The sequence below is a fragment of the Sphaerodactylus townsendi genome, linkage group LG08 (assembly GCF_021028975.2).
Source record: "Sphaerodactylus townsendi isolate TG3544 linkage group LG08, MPM_Stown_v2.3, whole genome shotgun sequence".
Lineage (NCBI taxonomy): Eukaryota > Metazoa > Chordata > Lepidosauria > Squamata > Sphaerodactylidae > Sphaerodactylus > Sphaerodactylus townsendi.
This window is the reverse complement of record NC_059432.1, coordinates 109,143,898-109,167,584: the sequence shown is the minus strand read 5'-3', so window position 1 is coordinate 109,167,584 and position 23,687 is coordinate 109,143,898. Positions and strand designations below refer to the sequence as shown.

Here is a 23,687-nt window from a genome sequence, read left to right as displayed (position 1 = left end):
CCTTAACTCTGCTATCTAAGTATATTGCTTTGCAAAGAAGAAAACCCAATGGCTATGTGGCCTAGTGATATGAATGATTGGTTGGATTCGCCATCGTACATTTATCTTATTTTTGGTCCCTTGAGTATGTTAAATAGGAATAGTCAGCAGTTGTATTACAGCCTTGTTTTGAGTGAGAGAGAAGAACTGGTATCTTTAGTTTCTCATTTGATGGTAATTGTGTGGTTTTTTAAGCTTGTTATCTAAGTGTGCCTGCGCTGTCTCGATCATATCATGGTATATTTTGCAGCAATTACCCCTGATCTGGATGGTCCAAATTAGTCTCATCTTGTCAGTTCTCAGAAGCTAAGCAGGGTTGGCCTGGCTGGTATTTGGATGAGAAACCTCCAAGGAATTACCAGGGTGTGATAAAGATGCAGGAAATAGCAAGTTACCTCTGAATGTTTCTTGCCTGGAAAATCCCATGGAATTGCCATAATCAGCTACGTGACGGCAATTCTTTTTTTAAAGTATAAGAGAATTATTGAACTTTTTGGTGGTATTTATTGGCAAGTTTAATTATTTCAGGCGGCTTCATACAGGAATAGAACAAGCAGTCTTAATATCTGAAAAAGAACATTTATTTATCCGAAGAAGATAGTTTGAAGTGTTCTACTAGCCGCCGTAATATGTGCATTATTCTCAAGGCCAGCAATGGTGGATTCCGCACAGCACAAATATTATGTCATTAGGATGTTATAAATAGTGTTTTGGGGAAGAATTTCACACAGCTCTCTCCCCCAAAATGAGCTCAGCCGATTATATTCCTCTCAATCTGAATTTTCAAAAATCACTGACCCAGGTTGGCGATTCCTGCACACAAGGAATGCTTTGGGGTGCTGTGTGGTTTCCGGGCTGTATGGCCGTATTCTAGCAGCATTCCCTCCTGACGTTTTGCCTGCATCTGTGACTGGCATCTTCAGAGGATCTGATAGTAGGAAAGCAAGTGGAGTATATATACCTGTTGGAGTACCCAGGGTGGGGGAAAGAACCATTGTCTATTAACAAGTAAAGGGTGCAATTAGCAAGCTAGATTTACATGTGTTAGGTGGGATCCACCCATTAGCATGTGAGAAATAATGAAGATAGCAAGGTCAATAGTGAGGTCATCTGAATAAAAGTAGCCTGACCTTTGTTCCCTTTGATTGTTTACTGTCTGTAGTCATCCTGTGTTTGTGTGGAGCTGATAAGTCACTGTCTTGACTCTAGTGTTTTTCAACACTGGTAGCCAAGTTTTGTTTATTTTCATGGTTTTTTCCTTTCTGTTGAAATTGTTCATGTGCTTGTGGATTTCAATGGCTTCTCTGTGTAGTCTGACGTAGTGGTTGTCAGAGTGGTCCAGAATTTCTGTGTTTTCAAATAATATTCTGTGTCCAGGTTGGTTTATCAAGTGTTCTGTTATTGCTGATTTTTCTGGCTGAAAGTCTGCAGTACCTTTTGTGTTCTTTGATTCATGTCTGAGCGCTGCGTTTGGTGGTCCCCATGTAGACTTGTCCACAGCTACATGGTATGCGGTAGACTCCTGCAGTAGTTAGAGGATCCCTCTTATCCTTTGCTGAACGTAGCATTTGTTGAATTTTCTTAGTGGGTTTGTAGATTGTTTGTCGGTTATGCTTCTTCATCAGTTTTCCTCTGTGGTCAGTGGTTCCCTTGATGTATGGTAAGAACACTTTATCCTAAGGTGGCTCTTTATCTTTGTTCAAGTGGCTCGTTCCTAGTCTTTCAGCTCTTCTGATGTCTGTAGTAGAGTAACCATTAGCCTGTAGAGCCCAGTTTAGGTGATTCAATTCCTCTTGAAGGAAGTGAGGTTCACAGATTCTGTTTGCGCAAGCTACCAAAGTTTTAATGGTGTTTTTTGTCCTGGATGATTATTGGAGTTTTTGTGTAGATATCTATCAGTGTGCATAGGTTTTCTGTATACTGTGTGGCCCAATTGTTGATTTGGTTTGTGGATGACTAAGACATCTAGAAATTGTAGTTTTCCTTCATTTTCTTTTTCCATAGTAAATTGGATGTTTGGGTGGATCTTGTTGATATGGTCCAGGAACTTGTTTAGTTCTTCTTCTCCGTGGCTCCAAATGGTGAATGTGTCTTCCACATAATGGAACCATATGGTGGGCTTTTTTGGTGCCACAGATGCAGGAGAGAATGCTGCTAGAACATGGCCATACAGCCCAGAAACCACACAGCACCCCAGTGATTCTGGCCACGAAAGCCTTCGACAATACAGGAAATGCTTTATTTTTCCTGTTCAAACCTCTTACTTTTGTTTCTGCCACTTGCACTCACCATTTTGTGTGCAGCAGCACAGATTCTCTGTAGAGATTCCCCAGAGTTTTCTCTGCTTCCAGCTCATACATTTGCTATTTCACTGTAAAAAGTAAATTAATAAAGTTTGTTTAGCCTTGTGATTCCATGCACGTGCCCTTTCCCCCCCTTTTTTTGTTTTCAGGGGTACGTCTGTGAAGCTCTGCCAACACGATTAGAGAAGATGCGATATGCACCTGTTTGTGTTGTCGTAACTTCAACAAACTGTGAAATGGGTTCCAGCATGAAATTGCTCCCAACACATTTAGCCTCCCATGGGGAAAGAAACCTGGCTTATGTACCTTTGGAAACACATGATAAATAGGTACTCTAGGATGTTAATTGATAAGTCTGATCATCCATGTAGCCTAAACTTAAGCCCTGCATACAAACTGTACTATTAGGGAAACAATGTTCTTGGCAGACCATAGGATAACCTTTGAGAGCAGCAGTGGCGTAGTGGTTAAGAGCAGGTGCATTCCAATCTGGAGGAACTGGGTTTGATTCCCTGCTCTGCTGCCTGAGCTGTGGAGGCTTATCTGGGAAATTCAGATTAGCCTGTGCACTCCCACACATGCCAGCTGGGTGACCTTGAGCTAGCCACAGTTCTTCTGAGCTCTCTCAGCCCCACCCACCTCACAGGGTGTTTGTTGTGAGGGGGGGAAGAGCATGGAGATTGTAAGCCCCTTTGAGTTTCCTAGGAGAGAAAGGGGGGATATAAATCCAAACTCCTCCACCACCTCCTCCTCCTCCTCCTTTTCTTCTTCTTCTTCTTCTTCTTCTTCTTCTTCTTCTTCTTCTTCTTCTTCTTCTTCTTCTTCTTCTTCTTCTTCTTCTTCTTCTTCTTCTTCTTCTTCTTCTTCTTCTTCTTCTTCTTCTTCTTCTTCTTCTTCTTCTTCTTGAATGTCACTCAGTTGCCTCTCTACTTCCTGATCATAAATGTGTCCAAAAGAACCATGTCTCCTCCTTTATCCACCTCCCTAATAGTGATAGATTTGTCTGAGACAAGGTCTTTTAGGACTGCTCAGACTGCACTGGTAAAGATATTTTCATGAGGTCTTGCTGTTTTATTTTTTTGCCACTTGAATATCGTGTAGGTAGGATCACATTGTGGAATGTGTTATGGTTGTCTGTACTTGGGGTAAAAGTAGATCAAAATAAGAGTTCTGCTTTCAAAGTATTGATTCCTTCATTCAGAAAGTTGGGGGTTGTGACAGATATATGATAAACTCATTTTTTAAGAATATTCCTAAAAATTCGTCCCGGTAGTCTGTCACTGGATTATGTTGACCTTCTATACTAACGGTGTATGGAACAGTCCTCTGAAGGTGCCAGCCACAGATGCAGGCAACCCGTCAGGGGAAAATGCTACTAGAACATGGCCACACAGCACCCCAGTGATTCCAGCTGTGAAAGTCTTCGACAATACATTCTCCATGCTAATTTTCCTCTCTGTAATTATTTGAGTAACACGTATTGGAATGAGCTACAATGATAACTACATGTGCAACTATAATGCATGCTTTGATGAATGCATTCCTTAACTACTTTGGTTTGTTATCAGAAAACTTATTAACTTCTTCCTTTAATCAATGAGATATATAAATGGCCGTTAGTCGTAAAGCTAAGAGAAGTGGAAATGTCCATGCGGCAAGCAACAAGTCACTAGAAAAAGAGAATCCAAGTTGTACGGGAAGGATTTAAAAGTCTAAGAAAGAGCAAGCAGGAAAATGTTGGGGGTACTAGTGTGTCTCTTGATTCTTTTCTTTGTAATGTTGTTCCGGTCAAAGAAGTCCTATCCTCCAGGGCCTTTTCGACTGCCTATCCTTGGAGGCACCTGGCGGTTTTGGTTCAACATGTCTCGCGATAATTTGTTGCAGGTATGTCTTCTTTAAAACTTAAATTAAGAGCATATGGACTCATTGTCTTCCTAATGTTACATAGGGGGTTGCCCCCTTGTTCTTCATGTGGCTTTCTGCATGGTCTCACCTATGAGTTCTGCATCTGTATAGAACTCAAATATGGGAACGTTTAAGAGCGCTCAGAGGAACTGGGGGTCTGACCCCTCCTTATAAGGGGACATTTGTAAAACTCCTAAGGGGATAGAGCTAATGGCTTCTTGATCAGCTGTCCTGACCACCATAAGAATGTCCAGATGAAAGCAACATCTTCATAGTTGATCACTTATACAGCATGCAAGTAAACAGCTTGTTTTTCTTATTTGTGATGTCACTGCATTCTTACATAAAGGGGGCTATTTTAACTGTCCATGTTGCTTTACAAACTATGACTTTGCTCACATGCCAAACTAGCTGCCATAAGGTTTACAGCATCCCTACTAAAAACTGTACCAACTTCTGATTTTAAGTAAATCTGAAGAACATATAAAGAGAGGAGAAGAAGAAGAGGAGGAGGAGGAGGAGGAGGAGGAGGAGGAGGAGGAGGAGTTTGGATTTATATCCCCCCTTTCTCTCCTGCAGGAGACTCAAAGGGGCTTACAAGCTCCTTGCCCTTCCCCCCTCACAACAAACACCCTGTGAGGTAGGTGGGGCTGAGAGAGCTCAGAAGAGCTGTGACTAGCCCAAGGTCACCCAGCTGGCGTGTGTGGGAGTGCACAGGCTAATCTGAATTCCCCAGATAAGCCTCCACAGCTCAGGTGGCAGAGCTGGGAATCAAACCCGGTTCCTCCAGATTAGATACACGAGCTCTTAACCTCCTACGCCACTGCTGCTCTCAACTTAGTTACTGGGGATTGAAATAACATTTTTTTAAAAAAAATTGTTTATACCCCACCTTTTTCCCACATGGGGACTCACAAAGCCTTTTGTTGTTTTTAGGAGATAGATGTAGTGGATAAGAATACTTGTCATCTCAATCTTTCATGGGGAAGCAGTGACCGAATATTGTCTGAATATATTGTCTGCATATATTTCTGTTGTCTCCTTTGATCCCAACGGCAGATGGAGAAGGAATATGGAAATGTTTTCACTATGTGGGTTGGACCTATACCTATGATTATGTTGTCAGGATTCCAAAGCGTGAAAGAGGGCCTGGTAAATCATTCAGAAGCCTTCGCGGATCGACTGGTTACACCGCTTGTGAAAGCTTTAACAAAAGAGAAAGGTATGCTGCTGGGGAGAGTAAAATATTGTCTTCCCTGTAAAATCATAGAGTAAAAAAAGAACATAGGAAACTTCTGAATGTGTCAGTCTGCTAGAGGTTATTACATCTGGCAAACTTTTCAAACAGATTTTTTCCTGGACTTACTAGCCATGGCATTGAGACTGTCAAATAATCAACAGCACTCGATATTACATAAACCTGACAGAAAACAAAGGAGATATGTATTTATGTAATTTATATGTAGTTTGCCATTATTTGAGGGGTGTCTATAGAACCAGGAGATCGCTGAAGGAGACAGTCACCAAAAGCTCTCACCTTAGACTTCTTAGCTGAACCAAAGAACAGGATGGCTTAGTTATGTTTGGTAGAATGATGAAATGGCTGACATGCAAAGGTGGCTACAGTGTTAAAGGAGATCTTTTACTTTAAGCAGAGCAGCAGTTTACACTTAAAGGTCGATTCCGCACTTGCGTTATCAACCTAAGTTCGAGCTGCGTTCGACCTAAGTGCTCCGCACAACAACTGGGATCGACGTGGTTTTGTACCAGCTTCGCCCCGTGTAACAGTCAAATTTCCGACTCCAGTTGGGAACTACTACTTTTTCAGGGAACCATGCTCGAACTCAGCTCGATTCCAGTAAAGTGTGGAATCTCTGGTGCCAGGAGTCCCCCATTCAGCCAATCACAGCTGAGTGTTTCGGGCATGCGTACAGCTGGCCAATCAAAAAACGCCACCTTCATCCCTCCATTCCTGTGGCAGTTTTTTTATAACATGTGTGGGGATAGACGGAACATGGCTGTAGAACAGCAGCCAATCGGAACGGAGCGGCGAAGAGGCACAGGATGATTCCGCCCTCCGAGCTGGGATCAAGCTGGTTGCAGTGGGGAACAACAATGGCTTCGACCTAGGTTAGTACCCTTCTCAGGGAACTGGGTCGAACCTATTTTACTCGTGTGCGGAATCGTCCAAATAGAATTTATTTAGAAGTATTACAGAATGATGGAATTTATTTTATAGGTATTGTAATCACAGGAATTTCTTTGATCATCTTTTCTTTTTTCGTATTTTATTAATATAAGAATGGTAGAAACTGGGAATGAACAGGATTTTTTTCAGTTACAGACAGCACAGAATTAATAGGCTTTTATGTCATTCTCTCTTCATATATATATTTAGCTGGAAATCTACATATTTAGTTGCAGGAATTCTTGTGAGTAAAATTTCTAATTGAGTCTTAATGGCTTTAGGCATCATGTTCTCAAATGGCCACACCTGGAAGGAACAGAGGAAATTTGGGATTGTTACCATGCGGAAGTTGGGACTGGGGAAGAAAGGCGTGGAGCACCAAATACAAGAGGAGGCCCAACAGCTGATTGAGACTTTTGCACGTGCAAAAAGTAGGTGATAGTAGGTGATTAAGCTACCATATGCTCCAGTCTATGGAAATCCTAATGGAAAGTGTCTAGTGTGGAAATAACTAGTCCAAATAAGACATAATTCAGTAAGGGATGGAAAATGTGTTGATGACTCACTTCCAATCAATCACCGCACAGGATTCAGTTCCAGTCAAGCTATGTGTAAAAGTGAGTCCTGCGTGGCAATTGGCCCCACCACATTCCTTACAGCCCAGCCAGTTCCCCGCCCACCCTGTCCCCAAGGAGCAAGCAGGAGGGATGATTGCTCCACCCACCTCCCTCCCCAAGAGCTGAGGGCCTTGAGAGCTGGGGGAGGGCCTGATACAGGGTGCTGGAATGAGCTTGCTCAGGCCAACAGGCAGGATAATTCCCTTCACCTCCCTTCTCTAGAGTGGAGGCCCTCGGGGCAAGAAGTGTGTGTGTGTGTGTTGGGGGGGGGTAGGAGAACCTGATTCTAGGTGCTGGACTATTCCCTTCCTTATTCTACATGATGTGTCTTCAAAGCTTCACAGACTTAAGAACATAAGAACAAGCCTGCTGGATCAGACCAGAGTCCATCCAGTCTACTCGCAGTGGCCCACCAGGTGCCTTTGGGAGCTCACGTGCAGGATGTGAAAGCAATGGCCTTCTGTTACTGCTGCTCCTGTACACTTGGTCTGCTAAGGCATTTGCAATCTCAGATCAAGAAGGATCAAGATTGGTAGCCATAGATTGACTTCTCCTCCATAAATCTGCCCAAGCCCTTTTTAAAGCTATCCAGGTGAGTGGTCATCACCACCTCCTGTGGCAGCATATTCCAAACACCAATCACACGTTGTGTGAAGAAGTGTTTCCTTTTATTAGTCCTTATTCTTCCCCCCAGCATTTTCAATGTATGCCTCCTGGTGCAACCGCACTTGGAGTACTGTGTTCAGTTCCGGTCGCCACATCTCAAAAAGGATATCGAAGAGATAGAAAAAGTGCAGAGAAGGGCAATGAGGATGATTGAGGGACTGGAGCACCTTCCTTATGAGGGGAGGCTGCAGCGTTTGGGACTCTTTAGTTTGGAGAGGAGATGACTGAGGGGGGATATGATTGAAGTCTATAAAATTATGCATGGGGTAGAAAATGTTGACAGAGAAAATTTTCTCTCTTTCTCACAATACTAGAACCAAGGGGCATTCATTGAAAATGCTGGGGGGAAGAATTAGGACTAATAAAAGGAAACACTTCTTCACGCAACATGTGATTGGTGTTTGGAATATGCTGCCACAGGAGGTGGTGATGGCCACTCACCTGGATAGCTTTAAAAGGGGCTTGGACAGATTGATGGAGGAGAAGTCGATTTATGGCTACCAATCTTGATCCTCTTTGATCTGAGATTGCAAATGCCTTCAGTCCAGGTGATCGGGAGCAACAGCCGCAGAAGGCCATTGCTCTCACATCCTGCAGGTGAGCTCCCAAAGGCACCTGGTGGGCCACTGCGAGTAGCAGAGAGCTGGACTAGATGGACTCTGGTCTGATCCAGCTGGCTTGTTCTTATGTTCTTATGTTCTTAAAGTGCACAAGTTCACTATGGGAGATCCTTCACCAAAGAGGAACTCTAATATGATCCCTCCCCAAATGTGAACAAGAAGCAGGGAAAGCCTGAAAACAGACCACAGGACTGGACGAAATGAATGTGCACCAGTCTACACCGTCTGAAATCTGTGGGCTCAGACTTGAGTAACTCTGCAGAGAATTGCACAGTAAATGGCGGGGTGGCAGTTTGGTCTCCCCATCCCAAAACATGAGCGGGAACATATACCATCAACATCTGCTGCCCCTGCTTGCAAACAAGGAACTAAGATGCTGTTGGCTCCTTCCCCCTCCCCAGCTTGGAGCAGAAAAGCCATCAGCTCTTTAGCTGATCACTCATCTCCCCTCTCCTCTCCACAGTGTGTGTGGGGATGGATCAGAAGCCCACTCCCAGCTGACCACCCTGTCATCTGGAAGACAGCTTCTGATTCTCCCCTGAAGCTTTCTTATGTTCCCGAGCAGCAGTGCTAGGGCAGAGCACTGACAGATCAGAACTAGACTCCCAGCTGATCCCTGAAACCCGTTTACCCGCTATTTGGTGAAAAGGTTGGCAGTTTGACTGCCAGTGCCAGACAGGGTATGTTGGACAGCTGAACAGATTAGCTACAAACTTTGCAGCATCCCTGATTAACGGCATGGTTCAAAAGTGCAATTCCATTTTGATTCAATTCTATTTTGGTCAAAGGACAAATTCAAAGTGAGGTTGAAGAAGAAGGGAGGTACTACAGAATTTCGCCCTGAGGATACTCAAAGGAAGGCATTGTCTTCTCAAACCTTCCTATCCTCATGCTAGAGCACCTTGTTGTGTGTAATATCAAATAACTGCATAAGGAATGGTCACAAAAGGGTAGTCATTAATGACCAACATAGAGATGTAATCCTTTAAAAGCAATGAATTTCAGAAAAAGAAATTTTCCTCCCCATAACAACACTGTCAGGTCCTAACCTTACTCAGAAGCATAATTTCCTCCAAGGAAACAGGGGTTATAGCTTCCTGGGCTCATAAAGTAGCAGAAATTGCAGATACCATGTTTCCTCAAAGGAAAGGTATGTGCAGAGGCGTATCTAGGGTGGGGAAACTAAGACACATGCCCTGGGTACCACTTGAAGGGGGGAACCCTCAGCTCTTGGCCTCCTCCCCACCCATAACTTTGGTCCAGCTTTAAACACCAGGATCTGCCTCCAAAATCAACATGCACTTTGGAAGCCAAGCTCACAGTTAAACACTGGGCTTGGCCTGCCGGGTCCATCTTTAAACTGCATGTTCTGCCTCTGAAGTCTACGTGGACTCCAAAGAAAGAGCCCAGAGTTTAAAGCTGGATCCAGCCAGGGTAAGCTCAACTTCAATCTGCATGCTTGGCCTGGTTGGGTTATTCTCTTGGTTCATGGTGGGGTTGCATGTTCTGTGCACAGAGAGTTCATTTTCAGAACCTGTCAATATTTCCCACCATATCTGGTTTAGCATGAAAGTCAAGTAGGGACCCAACAGTTAATATCAATATAAATATCAATGATTGTATTTGTAGGGGAGCCTCTTGACCCTTCACTGCACATCAGAAAGGCAGTCTCCAATGTGATCTGTGCTTTGGCTTTTGGATACCGGTTTTCTGTTGATGATGAAGAATTCCTCAAGTTGACAAAGGCCTTTCATGTTATCTTAACATATATAACAAGCCCATGGCATGGTGTAAGTAGTCTTCTTTTTTATTCTCATTGCAGGGAGTTGGTAAACGTATCAGTCAAAGGAAGAAGCCTTTGGTTTGTACAACACTGGTCAGGCAAGCATGTTTGCATATCCATTGTCTTCACCGGGGTGTATGGTCCAGGGCTGGAGATACAGCCCACCTATGATTTACCTGCCCTTCTGTGTACCCCCCCTCCCACCCCAGCAGGCCCACGTTTATGGCTGGGAGCCCTCAAGGACTTCTGAGACACTCTTTGTTCCACCCTCCTGGCAATCTCCTTCTCAGACATTCACCACCTTACCTTGTACCTGACTTCCATATTAGCTGTAGTTGATGTTTACTTACTTCATTTATACTGCACCTTTCTCCACAGTAGGGGCCAAAGCAGCTTACAGTAGTCTCCTTGTTTTTATCTTCACAATAACACTGTAAGGTAAGTTAGGCTGAAAGGCTGAAAATCACCTGGGGAGGCCGAAAATCACCTGGGAAGCATCCACAGTTGGAAGGGGATTTAAACCTGGGTCTCCCAGACCCTACCCTGAAGCTTGAGCCCCTATACCACACTGCCTTTCATAGAGTATTGTCGAAAGCTTTCACTGCCGGAATCACTGGGGTGCTGTGTGGTTTCCGGGCTGTGTGGCCGTGTTCCAGCAGCATTCTCTCCTGACGTTTTGCCTGCATCTGTGGCTGGCATTTTCAGAGGATCTCTACTCTACGAGCTACTCTATGGCCCTTTCCGCATGGGCCAAAGGGCGCCCCTGCACCGGCAGGAATTCTGCCAGTGGAGGGGTGGGGGCCGTTCACATGGGAGCGTGCGAGTGGCCCCCGCAGAGGCCGGCACAGGAGAGGCGGCTACGCACAGAGCCGCCTCTTCCCCGTCCCTCTCCCACTCACCTCATTGCCTTCGTCACCCTGCTGGCCTCCTAAGACCCGCCCACGCTGCCCTCCGACCTCCAGGGGATTCGGGAGGACAGTGAACACAGGAGAGTCTTAGCGAAGATTAAAGGAGTGATGGCAGCTGACAATTAGAATGAAGTGGGAGAAAGAGATGAAACAGTGTGTTCCTGGCGGTGCCGTTCGCACCGCACCGCTGGGAATGCGCTGTTTTCCAAAAACCTCCCTCCAGGAGGGAGGTTTTTGGAGGTGGCCTGACGCCGCCCTGGGGGAGGGGGAGGGGAGCCAGGGCGGCGCTGCTGCATTTTCGCAGCGCCGCCTGTGCGAACGGCTCCCTGGGGACAGCATTTTTGCTTCCCCAGGGTGCCGTAAATGGCCCGTGAAGAAAGGGCCTATGAAACTGGAGTGCTGTGTGGTTTCCGGGCTGTATAGCCGTGTTCTAGCAGCATTCTCTCCTGACGTTTTGCCTGCATCTGTGGCTGGCATCTTCAGAGGATCTGAAGATGCCATCTTCATAGAGTAGCTGCTATTGAACAGTACTAAGCAGCTAGGGCTATTTGAATCATGCAAGTCAGCACTACGAAGTCATCCTGGCTGGCTCTGATGAGTCCTTTATTATAGGCAGCCCCAAGTTCTTGGGGCTCTGCTGCAGCCACTGTTGGGCTCATTGCATCTCACAATGGCCACAAAATGACAATGTTTTATCTGCATTTTTTTAATGGGGGGGGCAATATAAAGCACCAACATTTGTGTGGGTTTTGTTTTTAGTTTTCAGATTTTTCTGCAAACCTTGGTAGTCCTCCAAGTCTGCAGGAAGATCTGTGTGGCCCCAATCCAAAGTTTCAGAGATCTGCAGATTGGTAGGAGGGGGATGGGAACCTTTTCCCAAGTCAGTTTCCTCCAGGTGAATAATGCCTCTCTATTTCAGCTATATTCTGGTTTTTCAAAATGAATGAAAAGTTAAAGTAGCCACATGGGTCGAGAGAAAACTCTACAATAACTTTAATGTAATGTCCTTTTTTGAGACCAATTCAAACCACTGTTGGGAGGGAAGGTGGCCTGATATAACCTAGTCTCATGAAAACTCGGAGGCTGAGCAGGGTCAGAACTTGGACAGGAGGCTGCCAAGGAAGACTCTGCAGAGGAAAGCAGTGACAAACCACCTCTTCTTCTCACTTGCCTTAGCAGACCAGGTGCTCAGGAGCAGCAGCAGCAGAAGGCCATTGCTTTCACATCCTGCACGTGAGCTCCCAAAGGCACCTGGTGGGCCACTGCGAGTAGCAGAGTGCTGGACTAGATGGACTCTGGTCTGATCCAGCTGGCTAGTTCTTATGTTCTAAAGCTCCATGCTGGGATTGCCATGAGTAAGTTGTGACTTGACTGTACTGAAATATGGCAATGAATGCGCAACCCTTAGTAAAAATGAGATTTTGCCTTCCTATTCCTTGCAGTTCTATGAAATGGCTCCAAGGCTTTTCAACTATCTCCCAGGACCTCATCAGAAGGTGTTTTCAAGCAGAGCTGTTGTGGATTCGTTTATAAGGAAAGAGATACAAAAGCATAAGGCACAGGGGTCCCTACATGATCCACAGGATTACATTGATTTCTACCTACTTCAGATGAGGAAAGTAAGCATCTGCTTTGTATGTGCAATTAGATAAACTCAGCAAAAATGGTGTATTCAACTCATGTAAGTGTGATCTTCATTCTTTGGACTTTCATGCCTATTAACTCTGTCCTACTCTATCAAATAGGGTAGTTCCAAACTATAGGATGTCAAAGGTCAAAGCCTACGTCTGTAGAATGAAGTTCTGACATTTTTCAAGAACCTCCCTTCCCGCCCCTCCTACCTTAAAATTTCTCTTTGCTCAAAATGGGCTCAAATTCCCTTCTTCAGGAGGAGAATTGAACCAAATCAGCATAGGTCGATTCCGGACAGGACGAATATAATGGGTGCAGGACACTATATAACTTTTTTTGGGGGGGGGACTTTTCACAGGTCCTGCCCTCCAAATGAGTCTGCTTTGTTTTATTTTCCTCAATCTGGGATTTTTCCAAAATCGCTAAATCCCAGGTTGGAGCTGCTGCCACTCTAACAGCCAGACAGGAGGTGCTTCATTCTCCTTCCTTCCGCTGTACTCGCCACAATTATGGAGAATCTGCCTGCCATTGCTTTGCTGTTATAGGGAGGCCCCTTTTTCTTTTGTGGGTTGAATCTGCATAGCTACGTAGATGCAGCTGGTTGTATTGGGGGACAATCAGCATGACTGTGGGATTTTTTTCATCACATGCCTGCATAGCTATCATGTATCGCAGGATTTTTCTTAAAAAAAGAGAAGTGTCTTTGTGCAAAGTTGTGATAGCAACCCAGATTGTTTCCATCGGCTCCAATCACTGCCTGCACAGCACACATGTGAATGGGATAAAAGAAGATAGGTTCCTTTATAATGACTGCAACCTATTATGCATTTACTGTGCAGAATTGACCTCTGAGTTATTGTGTTTTTTCTCTTTTTCTCTGTCATAGGCTGTTTCCGCACGGCCAGCAAGCGGGGGTGCATCGGCATAAATTATGCCGATGCACCCCCCCCCCCCGGACTGTTCACACAGACGGTTTGCTGCGCTTTCCCCAGCTGGCTTACCTTCTCCTGCTAGAGGCCACGGGTCTGGAGACAGATACCAGGGGGGCGTGTTCCCTGGCCTCCACAATGCTATGGCAGCCAGCAGGAGAAAGTAAGCTGGCTGGGGAAGGTAGGAGGGAAATGCTGCCATCTACCCACTGCCGTTCACATGGCAGAGAGTGGAGGGCGCCACTTTTGAAAAACTGCGCTCGTGGAGCGAGGTTCAAAAGTGGCTTTTTTGGCGCCGCTGTGTTCATGGCCATACCATTCAGTCCTATGCGGGCCAATGGTAATGATCTGCAAGAGTGATCAGTTTTGGCATCCTATCTGAAATATCTTCAATCTTTGCCTCCAGGCAAAGGAGGGTGGGAAGAAGACAGAGGAAAATAGCCTGCCCAGTAATTATTCAGTTCAGTCCTCATGGGAAGGGGAGTAGGTTTCCCAAGCTACTGGCCCACTAGGACATTTCCAATGACTTTAATGGGCAATCCACCACTGAGTAAAATTATTAGAATTAATCTCAACTGCCATTTTTCTTTGTTGACAACAGGCAAAGAGTGACCCCAACTCAACCTATGATGAAGAGAACCTGGCCCAATCCATTTTTGACCTCTTTATCGCAGGATCAGACACAACATTTTCAACTCTGCAATGGGCCCTACTCCTTATGGCAAATCATCCAGATGTTCAAGGTAAGGATATCCAGATCAGGATGAAAAGAGTAGCAGGTAAAACAGTCCTCTGAGTGGCAAAGGTTCTCTTATGCATGCCTGCATAGCTACCTTAATTTTTTTTATTGCTGGAATCAGCAGGTCCAGCTGAATAATTACCGCTGTGTTTTAATTTAATCTAATTTTAATGGGGTTTTGTTTGTATATGCTGTGTGAGGAAATTATGTTGTGCACCGTCCAGAGCCCTGGGCTGAAAAGGTGCTCAGGATTGTAGCCAGAGAGCTAATGTCCTAGGGCAGTGATGGCGAACCTATGGCATGGGTGCCAGAGGTGGCACTCGGAGCCCTCTCTGTGGGCACGCACACACAGAGTTTGTCATGTGGAGGGTGGAAAATCACCCCCCCCACACACACACATCTAGGCTGGCCTGGGCCACTGAGCACGACATGTGCGCACCATGGTGAGCAGGGAGGACTCGGCTGGCGAGCCTGGGGCCTGTGCCCCAGGTGGCTGCTGCCCGAGGGGGGCACAGAGGAGGCAGAGATGCTAGAGAGGCACAGAGCAGTGCGCGCGGGACTTGCTGGAGACTAGAGCAGGCTGGTCCGGGGCAGAGGAAGAGGGCAGAGGAAGGTGGGGCGGAGGAAGAGGGAGCAAACCATTTTTTCCTCAACTAAAACCTCAGCATTGAAGTTAAATTGCCAGGTTGGCACTTTGCAATAAATAAGTGGGGTTTGGGTTGCATTTGAGCACTCGGTCTCAAAAAGGTTCTCCATCACTGTCCTAGGGCAACCTTCAACAATTAGAGACAGGGAGAAACCATTCACCTGCACTCAAAAAGTTGGGTGGAAGCAGAGGGTAAAACTGACCAGAGAGCGAAATGGTTGAGCAGGAAAAATAAGATGCCTCCTGAGCTCTGCATCTCACACAGCCAGGCAGGGGATGTCTTGCAGACACCTTAAGGGGAAAAGAAACCGGCATTGTTGCCAGCAGGCTTAGAAGGGTGCAGCTCTGCTTTGAATTGCACTACAAATTAGTCTTCTAGAACCGTGGTGGCGAACCTTTGGCACTCCAGATGTTATGGACTACAATTCCCATCAGCCCCTGCCAGCATGGCCAATTGGCAAACCTTTGGCACTCTAGATGTTGTGGACTACAATTCCCATCAGCCCCTGCCAGCATGGCCAATTAACAAACCTTTGGCACTCCAGATGTTATGGACTACAATTCCCATCAGCCCCTGCCAGCATGGCCAATTGGCCATGCTGGCAGGGTCTGATGGGAATTGTAGTCCATAACATCTGGAGTGCCAAAGGTTCGCCACCACGGTTCTAGAAGATGTTGGGATCCATTTGCCCCCTACGCCTCAGCTGATATTGATATTCTTTAATGGAATCATGAGGAATAATTTCACATGGAATAAATGTCTCACAAAGACTGCTTTACTTCCCTGAAATAAACGGACTGTACTGATGGCCAGTAATGTGGACAGCTTAAAAAAATGATTGAAAATACTAATAGATTATAGATCCATCGATGGCTACTAACAAACATAATTAAAAGGAACTTACATATCTATTGGCAAAAAAAATATCACAGTACAAATGCTAGAAGGAAACGTCAGGAAAAGGGCTTTGGCCACTATGTTGAGCTTGTTGGCCATCCACTGGTCTGATCCAGCTGGGTTCCTCTCAGTGGTGGGATCCAAAAATTTTAGTAACAGGTTCCCATGGTGGTGGGATTCAAACTGTGGCGTAGTGCCAATGGGGCTGGGCGGGGCATGATGGGGGCGTGCCCGGGCATTCTGGGGGCGGGGCATTCCTGGCCGGGGCTGTGACAAGGACGCAGCCGCTGCGCCTGTCCTTGGGCGGGAAACGAATGCACGCAGGCGCAGGCTGCCACGCATGCCAGTGCACCTCCTGCTAGACTGCTTCAAGTTCTGCGCGCTACTGCTGAGAGGAGGGGCATAACTAAGGCAAAAATCACTTGGCAAAATCACCAATTAGTAACCCCCTCTCGGCACACACAAATAATTAGTAACCTACTCTCAGGAACCTGTGAGAACCTGCTGGATCCCACCTCTGGTTCCTCTGATATTCTCATGCACTGTCCTATGCAACTTTGTTTTTGACCTAAAAGCAAAACTTTTTTCCTACCAGAAAAAGTCTATAAGGAGATGGAAGATGTTTTGGGTTCCTCTCCATTATGCACCCATCAAGATGTGAAGAAATTGCCTTACACCAACGCTGTGATTCATGAGATTCTGCGTTCCCAGTATATTTTAATAATTGGGATCCCCAGACAATCTGTGAAGGACGAGAATATCCTTGGTTTTCCCATCCCAAAGGTATAGCCAATTTTTATAGCTACACTTCTAGATCCAATGGGAATTAATGGAAATAATTTACAAGCTGCCTCTGCATAGGAGTTTCTTGTGTGGGTCTGCTTGAAGGGCAGTTTTTCGAACCTCCTTTTCCCACAATGATGCACTCTTGCACTGGGATTATTGCATCATTTCTCATAAATAGCTTGTTCCATCTGTGCTGTCCTATTTGTGTTAATTTGCCACCCCTCCTTTAGATCAGTAACAAGAAAGAGGGTGTTCAATCCTTTCAGGGTTTTTTTTAAATTGGCGATTGGTAATTTAATTTATATACTGCTCTCCCCTGAAAGTCTCAGGGCAGTGTACAACAAAATATGACATCAATAAGCATCAAAACAGCAATAATCATAATATCAGGGAGCAACAGCAATAAACAATATTGTATGCTATTTGTCCTCCACCTTTCTCATTGAGATTCAAGGCAGTTTAGATAATGTCAATGAGAATAATCAGTAGGATGAGACCTGTAATAAACAATGTAATAGGACTGGGATATATATGTCTCTTCCATCATTTGAAATGTTTCCCTAAAATGATGATAGTTTTTGTAGGAATGTAAAAAGATCCGTATTCTTTCTCCATTCCTACAAAATGTGTGATTTTCTAGGAGGGGTCTGGGACCCCCTATTCTGCCACCCAATGCAATCTTTTCATTTTACTATTGCTGAGAATAATGTAATGTCACTGCAGTTTTCCTGGAGTACATAAATTTGTTCTTATTATTGTTTATCATTTTCAAAATCTGTATCCTGACTTTCTGCCCTTCCAAAGGCCACCAAGATGGCTAACAACTGAACAATTTAACGCATACATGAGAAAAACCATTAGAATCAACCCTCTCCCCCTTCATTCCTTCCTCACAGTTCTTCCTTCCAATTACACAGTTTTTTTTCAAGAGTCCAAAGGCATCAAATATTTTTTTTTCAGGGAAAGCATTGTTGACAGAACTAGGTGAGAATGTTCACCAACCAATTCCACTATTAGAAGACTCACAGACAGCCATCCATTTAGCCGAAACTGAGAACCTAAAAGCCAGAACGAAATATATAGGTGTCAAATGTGTGTATGTGAACTGGTACAGAGTGGGTTCATCAAACTGAAATATGTGGATTCAAAACGAAATGTGGCTGATGTATTAACAAAACCTACTTCGAAAGAAAAGTATGATCTACTGTGTGAACAGCTAAATGTGGTGTCTGTAAATGTTGTAAATAATGTACATATTGTCATACCGATTTTGGAAGGGGTTTAGAACATGTGTTTAGATGAGCAAACATGTGTTTAGATGAGCAAAATCTAAATGACAGCTGGACCCTCCTTCTAACAGGTGCCGTGTGCAGATTAAGACCGAGTGCACAGCTTGTACCGTGTGCAAAACCTGATAAGGTGAGGGCACCTGATTGGTACCTCTTTTGTATATAGTTAGCACAGACAGCAGAGTGATGTGTGCCTGAAAACACCTGTGGTCTGGCGAAGCACTTTGTCAGTAGATAGCAATAAAGAGAACTGCACTGGTGACTGTGTGTCTGTCAGTTCCTGTCTAGATTGCGTCCTGCAAGGTGGTCTACTCCGAGTAAATCCGCTGCTTCAACAGTATTGATGGATTGTGTAGTTTTTGAAGTCTTCTGAGTCAACTATGCCTTCCTTTTAGGGAACCATTGTCGTCCCAGATATTGCCTCTGTTCTTCTGGATCCCAAGCAATGGGCAACCCCACAGGAGTTCAACCCGAATCATTTTTTGGACAAAGGTGGGAATTTTGTGACTAGAGAAGCATTTCTGCCATTTGGTGCAGGTAAGTGGAGACCTCCAAACTACCTTATGAGTGAGTCAAATTTATGGGTTCATTTCACGACTGTATCTGGAAACACTTGCTCTTATTGATTATTCTCTCTCTGTGTGTCTTTATGTTAACAATCGAAGCTTTTGTCTCAAAAGGACAAAAAAGGCAGATTATAATAAGAAATCAAACACACACTAGCACGCACACATATTTGGAGCTACTGGAAGGCTGCCACAGGTGAAAGGCTTTCCATCTGTGGAGCATCATTTCCCCCTTATCACCGTAGTCCTACTGACCATTGGAATCCTGCTGTTAGAAGAAGGAGGAGGAGGAGGAGGAGGAGGAGGAGGAGGAGGAGGAGGAGTTTGGATTTATATCCTCCTTTCTCTCCTGCAGGAGACTCAAACGGGCTTACAATCTCCTTGCCCTTCCCCCCTTACAACAAACACCCTGTGAGGTAGGTGGGGCTGAGAGAGCTCCGAGAAGCTGTGACTAGCCCAAGGTCACCCAGCTGGCATGTGTGGGAGTGTGTACAGGCTAATCTGAGTTCCCCAGCTAAGCCTCCACAGCTCAGGCGGCAGAGCGGGTAATCAAACCCAGTTCCTCCAGATTAGATACATGAGCTCTTAACCTCCTACGCCACTGCCTTAGGGCACAGGGGCACCCCCATCCCCAAACAGCATGAAGATGGACTCAGCTCATCACCTTCCATCCGCAGCATTTCTCCAGTCAATCTTGACCACAGACAGCAAGAGTAAAATATACAAATCATAATTTTTAAAGAAAGCAGTAAGATCATTTGGAATGCTGGGTGGCTCCGGTGGCATTAAAAACCTTTTCAAATAGCTTAGTCTTTATTTCTGCATGTCTACGTAGCTATGCATGTCTACGTAGCTATGCATGTCTACGTAGCTATGCATGTTGTCACAGGAAATAATTTTTAAAAAGAGAAGCATCTCCATGCAAAAGCATGAAAGCAACCTGGATTGTTTCCGTGGGCTCCAGTTGCTGCCTGGGAATGAGAAAAAGGAAAACAGGTTCCTTTGAAAAGACTGCAACCCGTTATACATTCTCTGTGCAGAACTGACATTGATAACAACCATTGGGCTACATAGTAGAGACTGTCCTTAAACTGTCCTACATAGTAGAGACTGTCCTTAATTTATTTATTGTTTTAATTGAAACTATTTGATGTATTTAAATGTTTGATTGCCAAATCCAAATCCAAAAACCTTTATTAGGCATAAAACCAGTGCCAAGAATTTCAAATACAATAAAAAGATCATTATTGCTCAACTTGCAGTACACCGAGCAAAAACATAGCAACAGCTTCAGATATTTCCACACTAGAGCTATTTAGAAGCTTAGCCATTTTTGTTTTATCAGAGAGGAGCATAAATCCTGTTGGTAACACAGTTCTCAAATTGTTTCTGATGTTGTTGTACTTTGAACAATGGAGCAGAATATGAGAAAGTGTTACAGTTGTATCAGGACAGAATTGACAGGGACGCTCATCTTGTGGAATACCAGAGAATCGACCTTGAAGATGTGCTGACGGAAAAGAGTTACACCTTGCTCTGGTCATGACCCATCTGCTATTGTAATTAATAAGTTGTTGCAGATATATAGCAGGGCTAGTTTTCTGAGGGATAATCCCAAAGACTATTGGAGAGCAAGAGCTTTGTGCTTTGCTCAGGAGAAATTGGTACTCTTGATCAAATAATCTAGACTTTAAGCGATGGTAAATCTCCGGAGCCAGTGAGCATTTGTAGGGCCTCCCAAGAGAAGCCCAAGGAAAAGATCTTTTTTTCAATATGTAGCAGCCACCATTTCGAAAGCTGAAGCTTCCTCTCATTTCTAACTGGGACAAACTGTTAGGGTCAGTGCAAAAACAAAGACGCAGCCAAAACTTAAAAGTTACAACCCATGCCCTTGTTTCTAATAAATGTTGCCCTGATTCCAAACAAAGAACACCATAGGGGACACAATGCGGGGTGCCAAAGATCTTATAAAATGTTTGATTGTTTTGTGAACTGCCCTGAGCCCTTTGGGCTCAGTAAATTGAATTAATACTAAATTGAATTAACACTAACTTGAATTAATATTAAATTGAATTAATTAATTAATTAATAATGATAATAATAACGATAATGATGATGATAATAATAACAATAACAACAACAACAATAATAATAAACAACACATTTCTGCATTAAATGCGGTCAAGTCAGTTCCGACCTATGCCAACGCTATAAATTAATGACTTCCCAAATGTCCTGTTATTAACACTTTTGCTTGAATCTTGTAAATGGAGACCTGAGACTTTCTTTGTTGAGTCAGTCCATCTCATGTTCAGTCTTCCTCTTTCCCCTTAAAGGTAGGATAACAGTTTAGGATGATCAGTCATTTTTAAGATGCCTCCTCTTCCGCCTCTTGTCTAGCAGCTTCTTACAGCTTCATTTGCCATTATTGTCTGTGGGATGTCTGGTACACTTAGATGTTGATGTTTCACTGTCAATGGAAGTGCAGGAAAATGTGCATTACATATCCCTCATACATGCACCCAGAGGTGGGATCCAACCAGTTCTCACCACTTCTCTAGAAGTGGTTACTAATTTTTTTCTGAGTGCAGAGAAGGGGTTACTAAAGCAACCTCCCTGCCCAATAGGGACTGGAGGTGCGTGTGTGCCACTATTTGAATCCCACCACCATCGGAACCTGTTATTAAAATTTTTGGATCCCACCAATGGATTCACCTGCTTTTCCAAAGTTCAGTGGCTATATTATATAACATTTGTATCATACATCTTTTTTTGTTTTCGAAAGGAAGTAATCTTAAACTCACATAAACTCTCACTAGTGGATAGCTATTGGTTACTCAGGGCCAAATTCAGCGTCCAAAGGTGTGTTGGCTCAGAGACAGTATACTGCTGTTGATGCTGTCCAAAATTGCATTGACTTTCTTGCCTGCCACATCTCATGGCTACCAATCTTGATCCTCTTTGATCTGAGATTGCAATGCCTTAACAGTCCAGGTGCTCGGGAGCAGCAGCAGCAGCAGAAGGCCCTTGCTTTCACATCCTGCAAGTGAGCTCCCAAGGGCACCTGGTGGGCCACTGCGAGTAGCAGAGAGCTGGACTAGATGGACTCTGGTCTGATCCAGCAGGCTCGTTCTTATGTTCTTATGTTCTTATTACTGTTCAGTTTGTGGTCTACTAAGACTCTCAGATCCCTTTCATACGTCCTGTTGTCAAGCCAGGTGTCACCCATCCCATACCTGGACTCCTCAAAGTCCAAAGTAATAGACACTTGAAGATAGGTAGAATATATATTTTTCATTTGATTTGTGCCCTTAATTCTTTTGCAGGGGCCCGGATCTGCCTGGGGAAGCAGCTGGCGGAGATTGAGCTCTTCATCTTCTTCACCAGCCTGCTGAGGTCCTTCACCTTCCAACCACCAGAAGGAGTCAAAGAGATCAATACAGAACCTTCAATAGGATTAACTGTACATCCTCATCCTTATAAAGTCTGTGCTGTTCCCCGTTCAAACGCTTATTAAACTACCATATATACTCGTGTATAAGTCGTCCCGCATATAAGTCGAGGCACCTAATTTTACCACAAAAAACTGGGAAAACTTATTGACTCTTGTATAAGTCGAGGGTGGAAAATGCAGCAACTACTGGTAAATTTCAAAAATAAAAACAGATACCAATAATATTACATTAATTGAGGCATCAGTAGGTTAAATGTTTTTGAATATTTATTTCAAAGAAAAACAGTAAACTGGCTCTGTAAGTGGAAAAGAGGGTCAACAAGAACAATATGGTCTCAACAATAACTTTAAAAGTACAAAAACCTTAGTTCAATCAGCAACCAAGCTAAAACACAAGAGTTAAAATCCTTCAAAACTGGATTCCTCATCATCATCTGTATGTCCAAATGTAACCCAACTTAGATTTTAAGAGGGATATTATCAGAAATGGAAAATCTACTATTAGCTTCCATTGTAAGCAATGGGGGATGGGGCACCCCCTTTGGGGGTCAATAACTTTTGATCCCCTGACCCAAACTTCACCAAACCTGGCTGATATCATAAAAAGACTCTCCTGATGACCAGACAGGTTTGGTGAAGTTTGGTTCAGAGAGTCCAAAGTTATGGACCCTCAAAAGGGTAGCCCCATCTACTATTAGATCCCATTGAAAACAATGCGGAATGGGGGCACCTCCTTTGAGGTCCATAACTTTGGACCCCCTGAACCAAACTTTACCAACTTGGCTGGTATCATCAGGAGTGTCATCTGAGGGTACCCTGAAATTTTGGTGTTGCTAGCATAAAAACTGCGCCCCCTGCTGGCCGGCAAATTAAAAACACAAAAAAATTAATGACCCGCATATAAGTCGAGGGGAGCTTTTTCAGCATTAAAAATGTGCTGAAAAATTCGACTTATACATGAGTATATACGGTATGAAAATAATTTGTTCATATTTGTTGCTGCTTTTGTGACAATGCGTTCATATTCTACTGTATCTTGTCCATTTGTAAAGTAGCAGAATTCTTAGCCAATCGCTGTATAGGACCCATACATACCCAGCCCTTGGGTCCTGCTCAACCATGAGCCTGCGCCCCATCAGACCCCTCCCAAACCTACCTCCCCTACCTCCACCCTACTGCTACCCCCAGAAACCAAGAAAGGCCAGTGCCAGCTGTGGCAACCTGCACTCTCCTATAGGCCCAGCCAAAAACTAGCCCTTCCCCTTGCCTAGTTGCAGAAGAATTGTGGGAGAACCAGCAGATGAGGGAAGCCACACCGGGCAGTCACTCAGAATGATAGCCCAATGGCAGCTTCTCACCCATTGCCTTCCTGGTCGGCTCCTTCCTAGTCCCATGCCCACCCACTCCCAGCCCTCATTCAGTGAGCTGGCCCAACCAGTCAGTTGGCGAGTTGCAGCCTGCTGCCCAGCTGCCCAGGCCCCAGCTAGAAGAAGAAGAAGAAGAAGAGTTTAGATTTATATCCCCCCTTTCTCTCCTGCAGGAGACACAAAGGGGCTGACAATCTCCTTGCCCTTCCCCCCTCACAACAAACACCCTGTGAGGTGGGTGGGGCTGAGAGAGCTCCGAGAAGCTGTGACTAGCCCAAGGTCACCCAGCTGCCGTGTGTGGGAGTGTACAGGCTAATCTGAATTCCCCAGATAAGCCTCCACAGCTCAGGCG

General features: G+C 44.6%; 1 protein-coding gene across 1 annotated transcript; it reads left to right on the top strand.

The window, feature by feature from the left end:
• The first annotated feature begins 1,692 nt into the window (after positions 1-1,692).
• Positions 1,693-22,031, top strand: LOC125438519 (cytochrome P450 2J2-like). The gene is made up of 10 exons (XM_048506952.1): positions 1,693-1,699; positions 4,060-4,226; positions 5,307-5,469; positions 6,717-6,866; positions 9,968-10,128; positions 12,472-12,648; positions 14,192-14,333; positions 16,469-16,656; positions 18,344-18,485; positions 21,841-22,031. The coding sequence occupies exons 1-10, from the start codon at positions 1,693-1,695 to the stop codon at positions 22,029-22,031; spliced, it is 1,488 nt and encodes a 495-aa protein (XP_048362909.1).
• The last annotated feature ends 1,656 nt before the right edge of the window (positions 22,032-23,687 follow it).